At 32.5% G+C, this 12355-nt stretch overlaps 1 protein-coding gene across 6 annotated transcripts in view; it reads right to left on the bottom strand.

The window, feature by feature from the left end:
* Vps54 (VPS54 subunit of GARP complex) overlaps positions 1 to 12355 on the bottom strand; it is a 98230-nt gene that overhangs the window by 76956 nt on the left and 8919 nt on the right. For 4 of the 6 annotated variants that reach the window (XR_007104623.1, XM_047522267.1, XM_047522268.1 and 1 more), the window contains exon 2: positions 723 to 878. Coding sequence is in view for 4 of the 6 variants with exons in the window: in XM_047522267.1 (XP_047378223.1) it covers positions 723 to 858 (136 nt within the window). In the remaining 2 variants the exon portion in view is untranslated. Of the gene's footprint in view, positions 1 to 722; positions 879 to 12355 lie in introns of those variants that run through there. The other 2 variants (XM_047522271.1, XM_047522272.1) reach the window with 2 other exon arrangements.

The raw sequence follows: 12355 nt of genomic DNA, 5'->3' as shown, positions 1-12355 counted from the left end.
TTTAAACAGCAAAATCACCAAGAAAAAGCACAAAAATGCAAAACATGAAATATTGCTCTGTGCATGTATCCAGGCAGCTCAAATTTTTCTTTTTTCTTTTTCTTTTCTTTTTTTTTCTTCTTTTTTTCAATATTGGGGATTGAGCCTAGGGACTTATACACGCTATGCACTCTACCACTGAGCTACAACCCCAGATCTTCTTATTTTGGGACAAATTCTCATTAAATTGCCCAGGCTAGCCTCAAAATTGTGATCCTCCTGCCTCAGACTCCCAATTGCTGGGATTACAAGGTTACAGGTGTGCACGACCATTGTCCAGCTTCTAATTTTTCAAAGTTCTCTGCACAAGACTGCAAATAATAACAAAAGTATCACTAGTATTGATTTGAGGGGTTACAAATAAATTTTAGGGAGAATAAACAAATACAGAATCTGCAAATAATAAGGACTGATTGTACTGTTTTAACTAAACAACTTTCAATCTGAACTTTCATTTTCAACACTTTTTCAGCAGATATAGGTAACTTATTTTATGACAATTCATGAAAAGGACTACAATCCAATTCCACTATCAACTTATTTCCACATTATTTATCTATCTTAATTTTTAACATTAAAAATTCTACTCTTTCAGGTAATTTTATGAAACATGACTGCTAATTTAAAGATAGTATAAATTATCAGTAAAAAATCCTCAAAAAGGAAAAAATAAAAAGCTTTACCTGTGGGTTCCTTGGGACACACATCTGGCAGTGACTGCACAGGTCGAATGTGTTTTGTTGGATCTACCTCTTTTTTAAAGAAAACATCACTGCTGCTTCCTTGAGGCACTGGTGAAGAACTGTGGCTTGAAGCCATTGCATAAAATCACCACTCAACTAAAAATGAGTAAGAAACAAATAATAATTGATACTTCATACAAACCCAAATCTGTTATGTGCATTTCATAAAGTTTTCTTTCAAAAACAGAAATGTTTTACAAAATCCCTCAAAGCATATGTAAGCATGCAGTTTGTATACTGTGAAAGTTATTCAAAATATTTAGTTTGCTAAGGTATTAGTCCTTGTTCGAAGAAAAAAAAAAAAAAAAATTCTCCCAGGTAAAACATCCTTAGCTTTTTACCCAAATTCAAATTTATACCAATACTGTACCCAGTGTTATTAAGGATGAAAATATTCCATTCATTCAACAAGTATATAGTAATGATACATTTACAGCAAAATGGTTAAGTACTTTTTTATTATTATTATTTTCTCCCCTTTTGTACTGAGGATTGAACCCAGGGGCTCTCAAATATCAAGCCACATCCCCAGAACTTTTTTTTTTTTTACTTTTTTTTTTTTTTTTTTTGAGACAGGGCCTTGTTAAACTGCTGAGATTGCTTTGAACTTGTGATCATCCTGCCTCAACTGCCCCAAAGACACTGGGATTGTAGGTGTGTGCCACCATGCCCCGCTCAGTGCCTAAGTTTCCCCAGGTAGTCTCTGTCTACCTGGGGTCATATCATTCACCAACAGAATAACCAAAAGAAAATTTACTTAATCCTTCTATGCCTTTCCTTATCTGTGAAATGGAAGGGGGAAAGATTCCATTTCATAAACACCTTGTCAACAATTACAGGAATGGGTATATATAAAGCATTTAAAATAATACCTGCCTCCAAGTTAGTATTCAGATGTAAGTAATTACCATTATAGTTACTTTTACTATGTGACTGCCATACAGTAACATATTGATTATAAAATCATTAGTAATTAAATCATAAAGGAAAAGAAGTGGCATTCTTCAAGGAGCTTACAATTACATTAAGCAACCAAAATAACTATGTAAACTTATACTTTATCTACACAAAAGGAAACTATATTTAGGTTTTTTTTAATGCATTCTGAAAGAACTTGTGGGACAAAACAACAAAATATAGGTCAGAGAGTCAGACTTCATAAATGAAGCAATACTGCAACTAGATAGTGAAGACACTGTATTATTTTATTATTTTCTTAATGAAATGTTTAGAGATCACTTAATCTAAGTTACCTCATACTAGAGATAAGTATAGCAAGGCCCAGAAATATTATATGCTTCAACAAGTTAGAAAGAAAGAGCCAAATTAGGATATATGGTGAATAGAAAAATAAAAGTAGGAAATAAGAAGCAGAGCGATACAAGGTAAGTAGAACCCATGACAAATAGCTCATCTACTTTTTAAAAAAATGTTTTAAAATATCTTTTTAGTTGTAGATGGACACCTTTATTTTTTATGTGGTGCTGAGGATCAAGCCCAGTGCTTCACACATGCTAGGCAAGTGCTATTCCACTGAGCCACAACCCCAGCACCTCATGACTACTCTTAACGTTCCTCAGGACTGCTGAAAAATTACATTTATCAGACTTCCTTGCATATCTACCTCAGTACTTTCAATGCAAAGGAAACAACCAAACATTTACTCTGGCTATATGAAAAAAAGCTGCTAAGAAAATAGCACAGACTGTGCAATCTGTGAACCCCAGGTTACACACCTTCCAGCTCTAGACCTACGTTCCAGTTTACAGGAAACAGGACTGAGAGAGAAAGGTTTAACCCAAAATATGGAGGAAACAATCAGACAAAGTGAAAATATGAGGCATTCTATAAGAAAACTGGCCTGGTCACTTAGTTGTTTTAATAAAGCGAGGAGATTTTTTTTGTTGTTTTTGTTGTTTTTCCCCTTCGAGGAGCTGGGGATTTGAGAAAGTGCCCTCCAAAGTGGGCTATTTCTTCAGTTCAGCAAGGAGTTCTTCTAGATTAAATAACAAGGCAAAGCTAAGCTAATTTGTTAGACTTAACTGAATCCTGGTTCAAAAGAATAAACTGACTTTAATACATTCTTGGGGAAATTGGAAAATCTTGAATATGGACTGAATGTTAGATATTTTGGGATTATTTTTAGATGTATTAGTGGTGTTGAGACTACAAGAAATGTCCTTACGATTAGCACAAGAATAATGAAGTATTTAAGTGAAGGGTGATGTCATTATCTGCAACTTACTTTCAAACAATTCAGCAAAGAATACACATTAAGTAAATATGGCAAAATGTTTAAAACAGTAAGTGAAATGTATGTGAGTACTGTACCTTCTATGCTTTCGTTTTTCTAAAGGTTTGAAATTTTTCACAATAAAAATTGAGGGAAAAGACATTTTACACATTTGTCAAATATTACAAATATTGCAAAATATAACAAAAGGACAATTATCCAACAAAAGAACGTTCCATTTGTAACTGTTTTAATTTACCTCAAGATGGCATTATATACAACTTCAAATGTAGAAAAACCATAGAGTTCAAATTTTTATGTTGCAGAATATTACTCATAGAAACCAGAATTCCTGATAAAGTCTGATAAAAAGATAGCTGAAACTTATCACAGGCATTACCCAAATAGTATGCAAAAATTTCTTCCCTTCCTTCTACACTCTAATAGTTACTATTACAGAGAATATCAGTATTACAAAAACACTTATAGGAAACTGGATTTTCAGTGAGATTGTTTATTATAGGTAAGTCTTTTTTTCTTTTGTCTACTATTTTTAATACACACAGAAGTTCTTACTAGAGTGATTAACATTACAGATACATAACTAGTCATTTTATTTACCTCCTCCTATGTATCATAAGTGGTAACCTACTTTAAAAATCTAAATTTACCTACCCTCTATCATGCTTCTGTCATACTATGGTATCCTAACTGGGGTCTCTGCTTCCAGTCTAAACCCCCCCCCTTTTTTTTTTTTTTTCTTTTTTGCAGTGCTACAGATTGAACACACAACCTTGTATAGACTAGGCTAACTTTCTACAACTGAACTGTATGTCCCCAGTCCCTCAAAAATCTTTAGTGATTATTTATTACCTCCGAGACAAATCCCAAACTTCCTAAGCTGGTATTTGAAGGTTTTACAATCTTCTTTTTAGTCTTATTTTCTATTATTTGTGGATAAGCTCTACTTTAGACCGACTGGTCTAATTGTCTCTCTAATTTATCATGCTATCCTGGATGCTTTGTCCTAGAATGTTTATACCATCATGCTACCTAATACCTCTTCTCCCTTCAAAAGTGATTTTAAATTGTTTCATTTCTAGATTTTATATCCTAACAAATACACCCCATATTTGAAAATATAAACCAAATATAAACAATCCCAGAATTATTTTTAAGAGTGAAAAAGTTGAAACCAACTTTTAAATAAGAATGATTAAGGCAGATTTGAGGTTTTCAAGTACTATTGAAAACTGCAAGTCTTGGCCATACTTAGTCATAACTTGGTGCAAAAAGCCTGAGCAGCATGTCTATTAAAGAATTGATAGAAAGTTATGTTTGCTTTGTTAATCATCTCAGAATATCTCTTTTAAAATAAGTTGTTTTAAAAGAAACAGAAGGGAAATATGCTACCTAATATATACACAGTGCAAACCTCATAGGGACTTTAGACATACCCTCATATAAGAGGGATTGAGTGGTTAAGGGTGTCAAGGAACTTAACTGCTCCCATAGGAAAGGAATTGGCCAACCTTGGACCAGCAGATTTTTAGCTGAACTGTTACCTGCCTTTCTCATCCAGTAAATCAATCCCTGTACTTGTTTTCTTCTTTTAAACAAGTCTTGGTTACCTAATTCTATTTTATTATAACTTTAAAAATGAAAGTTATTGCTCTAAATTCATAGAAGGTGCTTTACTCTTTGCTTGAATCAAATCATTCCATATCAAACTTGCCCTTGGTTTACTATAGATAATTGGCTTTAAGGTGGCTTTTGTTTTTTAATGTACAATATTTTTGTTAAATTGCTATAGCCAGCAACTATTTCACATATGTAAAATTGCATTCCCTTTGTATTTTATGTGTAATTTGACAACTGAGTGTGTTTTATATTCAGGTTGGATTATGCATGTTTGGGTAAATGAAAACTGTCTATCACTTAAAAATAAAGTTCCCTGAATAATTGATGCTTTTCTTCTAAAAGGAAAAAAAAAATGGTTAATAAACTACAATACAACCAAATAATGGATTATACTGCCACTAAAAATAGAATTGCAGACCTCATGCAGATCAGAATGGCTACAATGAGAAAATAACTAGTATTGGCAAGGATGTGGAAATTGGAACTCTGAACATTATTGGTTGGAATGTAAAATCATACAGCTACTATGGAAAAAATATATAGCTCCTAAGAAAATGAAAAACAATTACTGTATGATCCAGCAATTCCACTTCTTGGTATATACCCCCAAGTAATTGAAAACAGTATCTCAAAAATATATTTGTCCACCTAACTTCATAGCAGCACTATTTGAAATCGCTAAGGAACAGAAACAACTGAAGTGTTCACAGATGAATGGATAAACAAAATGCAGTATATACATGAAATAGAATATTATTTAGCCTTAAAAAGGAAGGAAATTCTTTTCCTTTTTTCTTTTGGTTTACTGGGGACTGAACCCAGGGCCTTGTGTACGCTAAGCAAGCATTCTATTGCTCAGCTACATTCCTCGTCCTTTTATTCTACTTAAACAGGGTCTCAATTAATTGTCCAGGTTGGCCTATAACTTGCAATCCTCCTTTTTCTGCCTCCCAAGTAGCTGGTATTACAGGCAACAGCAAAAAGTAAAGAAATTCTGACATATGCCACAATATGGATGAACCCTGAGAACAAGATGCTAAGTGAAATAAGTCAAACAAAATGACAAATATTGTATGATTCCACTTACATGAGGTATCTAATAGTCAAATTCATATAGACTAAAAGAATGATGGTTGCCAGGCGCTGGGAGAAGGGGAAAATGGGGAGTCATTATTTAATGGTTACTGAGTTTCAGTTTTACAAGATGAAAAAGTTTTGGAGGGGCTGGGGATATAGCTCAGTTGGTAGAGTGCTTACCTCCCAAGCATCCCTGGGTTCAATCCCCAGCACTGCCAAAAAAAAAAAGAAAAAAAAAAAAAGAAAAAAAAAAAAAAAAGTTTTGGAGACTGGGTACATAACAATGTAAATATACTTAACATTACTTAACAGGCACTTAAACAGTTAAGATGGCATGTTATGTGTATTAATATATTTTGCATATTTTTAAATATAATTTAAAATATTTAAATAGAATTGCAGGGTATTTAATTACATAAAAATGTTTGTAATATATTGTTAAGTAGAAAGTTTTCAAAGCAATAAAGTATGATCCTGATTTTCTAACTTAAAATAAGTATATGTACTAGCAAAAAAATTGTAAGGTATTAACCACAATATTAATAGTAGTTAAGTTCAAAGGACAGAATTAAAAGCATTTTAAATTTTTGTTAGCCTGTGTTTTTCTACATTTTTCAAATGTTCTCCTATGAAAGTGAATTACTTTGTGAACTCTGAATCAGGAACAATATATAAAAAGCACTATTATTAAACTATACAAGTTCAGCCTCAGACTTACACCTACCTCTACCATGAATCTTTGTTTTTATCACCTAAAGAGAACTAGCCTTCCTTTGAACTTTGAATGCTTATTATCTGTACCAGCAATCTACAAACATATTGATCATATACCCATGAACTTAAAATCTTTTAAGCAAAAATATTTAAGCAAATATCATTTAAAAATTATATAGCATACCACTATCTTATTACATTATGTACAATATAAAACTTAAATGTAAATTTAAAAGATGAGAAAGAGGACTTTTTAAAATATTCCTATATTAGTTAATGTATAAAATCCTTTTACTCCAATTTTAATTGATAACAATTTGACGTTATGCATTATTAAAAATCATATATATATATACATAGCTATATCCCCAGTCCAAAAATCTTAATACTTTATGAACTAGTGATTCAAAGATATGGTTCTCAATTCCATTTATTTTAATGCCTGGGTTTAAAGCCTGCTGTAGGTAAAAAGAGTATCATACAAGTGTATATGGAACCAAAGGGAAAAAATACATCACCACATCACTGATTACAATTTCTAAACCAATTATCTGGAGGGTTTTTAAGTAGGTTAGAAAATTTCATTTGTTTTATTTTTTTAAAGTGTATCATTTTCAGCAACAAAATCACATGATTATTTCCAAACATCTATTTTCAAAATACATTCACCACAGCACAAGTGTCTTTAGAAAATTAACTATTTTCTGTTTAAGATTAAAATAAGTTGGGCAATAATGGCACACACCTATAGTCCCAACTATGGAGAGGCCGAGATGGGAGGATCGCTTGAGCTCAAATGTTTGGGTAAAACCTGGGCAACATAATGAGACCCTATCTCTTAAAAAACAAAACAAACAAAAAAAAAAAGATATAAAACACTTGGAAGGAACAGAGAAAGTGCATTGTTCTTTGTTTACTTAGCTCTTTGACCAAATCCTACAGTCAGTCACATGTTGTCTTTCAAAAGATCAGCAGATTTGGAACTTTTTTGGTTGCTGTTAAAAAACAAATCCAGGGCTGGGGTTGTGGCTCAGTGGAAAAGTGCTTGCCTAGCACATGTGAGGCACTTGATTCGATCCTAAGCACCACATAAAAATAAATAAATAAAATAAAGGTATTGTATCCATCTATAACTAAAAAATATTTTTAAAAAATCCAACACACAGCAAAATTAAGTTTGACAACTCTTAAGAAGTTATTATTTATAAGCCTAATGAGGTCTATAGGTAGGAAGAAGACCTAGTTTTGCACTTTATTTACTTGTGCTTCCATTATTAGTATCACCTTTCACTCAAGGTTTCCCTTTAATTAAAACCAGATGACAATCTGTAAACCCACTTAACTACTCATGTAAACTATATAATAACATCACAGGATGAACTAAGTGAAGGATACCAGTGTTACTCCCTTTGTGCTTATTTGCTTATATGAAATGTAACCATCTGAAATGGATATATGGACTGACTGGAAGTGCTGATATCAATCCTTATAGCAAATTAGTGAAGGTTAAACTTAAACTGGATGATACCTTACAAATAAGTTTGGACTTTACCCACAAGATTGTGGTGAGTCGTTATATACTTTAAAATTTGGGTGCCAAATACATCATTCTGTGAGAGTATTTGTAAGAGATGAGGGCCAAGTACAGAACCCAAAAAGACTCAAACATTTCTAAAGAAATAAATGAAAAAAAAAAAAAAAAAATGATGAAGGACTGGGAAGGGTAGCTCAGTGGTAGAGTGCTTGCCTAGCATGCAGAACGCCCTGTCGAACCCCAGTAACACAAAAAAGAAAGAAGGGGGCAGTAATAAAAATTTGTGGTATTGGAGGGGTGTAGCTCAGTGATAGAGCAAGCATATGCTCAGCATGTACAAGGCCCTGGGTTCAATCCCCAGTACCAAAAAAAAAAAAAAAAAAAAAAAAAAGTTTGCAATAAAAGAAAAAACATCCAAGAGAGTGAGAGGAAAGAGCAGGAGAGAAATATCCACCCAGAATGTACAAACAAAATAATAAGGAAAGAAAAGCTCCTTTGGATTTGGCAAGTAGGAATTCATCAGTTATATCAGAAAACAATGTCAACTCCAGTTATGGGGGTGAAAGCCAGACTGCAGAGGCTGAACTGGAATAGAAAGTGAGGAAATTAAAAATAAAATGTTCAGTCATTTTTCAAGAGACTCAACCATGACTTAATAAAACAGAACACATAGTACAATCTCATTTTGATTAAAAAAACTTTTATAACGATATAATGTACAGAAAAATATACAGCAAAATGTTAACAGTGGTTATAGCTCTGCCTAGAATAACCACTCTTTCCTGACTACTGTTTCTAAACATATTCTTTCCCTTCATTCCCAACCCAACACATACCCCCATTTTCTATCACAGCATTATAGTTTATAAATCTTTATTTTCTCAAATTACAAGTGATTTATTTACCTGCTTGTTCCCCATTTCCTCCACTATATTGTAAACTTATACTTATGTCATTTACTGTCCTATACTATATCAAACATAGTCTGAGCATTCAATAAATTCCATGAACGGTCACAGAATGAACAAATACTGTGGCATGGAGGTTAGGACACAGAAGCCACTCACAATGTCTCATGTAAGTTTATATGTGTTCAAAATAAAATAAAACCTAAGTCCCAAATATATTTTATTTGTATAACATTACTTGACTTCCTAAAATTTAATTCTAGATCTCTACGTTTCTTAAAGCACAACATAATATACTGTTTAGGAATACTATCTACAGGTAGTTAAATCTGTCATTTGTAAGTTTTATGACTTTTGACAACTTTTTAACCTTCACATGTCTCAGTTTCCTCATTTGTATAATGGAACACCAACGACATCTTCCTCATAGGAATGTTGTAAGAGTTAAATGAAAAAACTTACGTAAGCTCATGGCATAATACTTAGTACATATTAAGACAATAAGCAATTACAACTACTATTAATATTATAAACATCTAGGATTAACATTTGGACTATGCCAAATTTTTAAAATCAATTTTATCTTTAGGATCCTGGGCTGTCGCTTTTGGTGTCTTTTTTTGTTTTTTGTTTAGTCCTAGTTTTGGAGAGGAGGGAATAGGTAAGAAAAAGGGAGGTGGGAAGCAGCAAACCAATAAGGGCAGATACAATTTACTTTGAGAAAAGTACTCAAAGCAGAGAACAGTGACTGAGCCTGTGTGGCAAGGGGTGTGGATGGGGATGGGAGGGGTGGGTATTGGAAAGTGATGATTAAGCTAGAAAAGGAAAGGTAGAGAAAAAAAGAAAGAATATCAAGTCCAGGGACTATGAGGCACCTTGGTCTTGTGCTCCATCTTGAGAAACAAAGACTTTTGTCAGGCAACAGTGAGAAAATAAGCAAACTGACCTAGAAGAGCTAGTTGCCTAATCGTATTCCTGTGCCCAATGTCCTCATCTGGAGCATGGGCCGGCAGGGAGGACCAGCTGGAACTTGGGTAAAACTACAGATTGCCTCACTCCCATGACTAATTCTGATGGTTTTCCGAAGTTACAGTCAACAGAGAAATGAAAATACATTATCAATGAAAGAGAAAGATGGCAGAGAGGGGAGCAACATAAAGACAAGAGTAGTAATCAATAATATTGGGCTAAACACTATATATAGTTCATAATTGCTTGATTCCATTCAGATTGTTTTGATGGTCTTCAAAACAATCTAGGAAGAAAAATATTTCTGAATGACTTAGTTCATGAATGCATCATTGATCTACAGCAAACAGATGAAAAACACAGAACATTTAGATAATTGTGAAGATAGGATTTGAATTCAGATTTTCTGACTCAAAATCCTACTCTTTTTTCTGTACCATATGACCTCTTCAAAAAAAAATCTAAATTATTTCGCTATTGCCTTTCACCCATTACTGAAATCCAGTTCTTTTTTCTTCTTTCCTCCCTTATCAGATCAATTACTGACATATTCTATTAAATGATAGGAAGAATTAACATCTGTGATAAGCATTTTATAAGACTATAACTATCACTTAAGAAAAAAGGTACTATACATTTTCATCAATGTAACTTACTACATTTTTCTTAGTAAAGGGATAATTATTCGTCCAGAATGTGGGATAAAAGGGCTACTATGGGCCATCATCTTAGTGCTTTCAACAGGAAACATGTTCTCTGAATTCCAAACTGACTTATAAATGATCACATAACATGTCTATTTGTAACGAGACAATGGGGACAAAGTGGGAAGTTTTTCCACAATGGAGCTGGACAAAGAGAACTTCTTTTAATACAATTTCGGATTTAAATTTAATAAAAAAAAAGAAAAATCAATACTTAACTGCATTAACAATAAAAGCAAACAAAAAATAGCAAACTTTATTTCCCCAAATTAGAAAGAACTGATATATGCCACAAAAAAATACATAAACAACCATACTGGAGTGTCCTACCAAAGGTCAATTTGATAAAAAGAGGGTTTCTTTTTTACCATAGAAAAACTTCTAACTATAGTTTCTCTTTAATCTCACCCTTCTGTTGGTTTCCTGCTGTTTGCCTACAAAAGACTTCCAATACCTCATGTTCTAAGAGCATTTCTATATTTTTAGAATTTTAAGAGCCAATCTCTAGTAAATGGTAGTTAATTTTCTTTCATACAACCTAGACATAATATACTTCTCAACACTATTTAAGATTTATCACATAACAAAATAATCATAATTTTAAAGTACTTAAGAATTTTTTTAATTGCTTATCACATATTGCTCATGAGTCAATAAAGAAGCTAACTGATATGTGGATGCTAATTCACAATGGTGGGGATAAGAATAGAGGTAATCTGGACTAAACAGAGGGGAGTGAAGGGAAGGGAGAAGGAGAGGGATGGGGTAGGAATAATAGAATGGATGGGACATTATTACCCTATGTGCATATATGATTGCATGACCTGTGTAACTCCACATCATGTACAACCAGATGAATAAGAAGTTATACTCCCATCTATGTATGGTGTGTCAAAATGCATTCTACTGGCATGTATAACAAATTAGAATAAAAAATATATAAATTAAATCCAAAAAATAATAAAGCTAAAATTTAAACTTAAATAACAATCTGAGCTTTTAAGAAATACAAACCAATTTAGGCAGTCATATAATTATTTGTATACTCATCTTGAGCATTAAAGAAATATGGAAAAAGTTAAAGGAACCCAGAAATAAGAACAAAGTTTTAGTAACTTACTTTGCTTTTTCCTCACATCCCCATGTGACATTTGACCCTGAGTCTTGTCAGAAACTGAATGCATATACTTCCTAAAGTTGCTTACTTACTTTTGATTTAGTGATAACAAGGAACAGCAAAATATAATGCTGGCTAGGAAGATAAAAATTATAACCATTTTTAACATTAGATTTAAATATTTTTAAATAACCTATAAAATAAGGGCTATTTCATATGACATCCTTATAAGGAATAAAAATTACAAATATGCTCATTAAATAACATTTAATTTCAAAATCTAAGTATTATTCAAAATAAATGTAATTTTCCCCCAGTACTTGTAGTTTTATATAAGTCCTTGAAATTAATTCAGGAATTCAGGGTCAGAGGTCTCACTGTGTCTAGCATGTAAAAATTTCAATGAAAAACAAAAATAGTATAGATACCTTTACCCCTTTGGGCCATGGATATATTACTTGTGAAATTTTTGTCAATAAAGTAAGCCAGATTCACACTGGTATTGTGTTTTTGGTATCCTGGTCAAAGATGAACAAGTAAATCCTAAAATCACTCATTTATTTACTGAAGAACAAAAATACATTTCAAATACACAAACCATTAGATAGTTATTAAAATGCCTACATAAAAGTAAAGTTAAAATAAAATCTGTATACTCTGTTCTGCTTTGAAAATA

This window comes from Sciurus carolinensis, chromosome 13 (genome assembly GCF_902686445.1).
Source record: "Sciurus carolinensis chromosome 13, mSciCar1.2, whole genome shotgun sequence".
Lineage (NCBI taxonomy): Eukaryota > Metazoa > Chordata > Mammalia > Rodentia > Sciuridae > Sciurus > Sciurus carolinensis.
The sequence above is the reverse complement of the archived record's forward strand: the minus strand, read 5'-3'. Positions and strand labels throughout refer to the sequence as shown.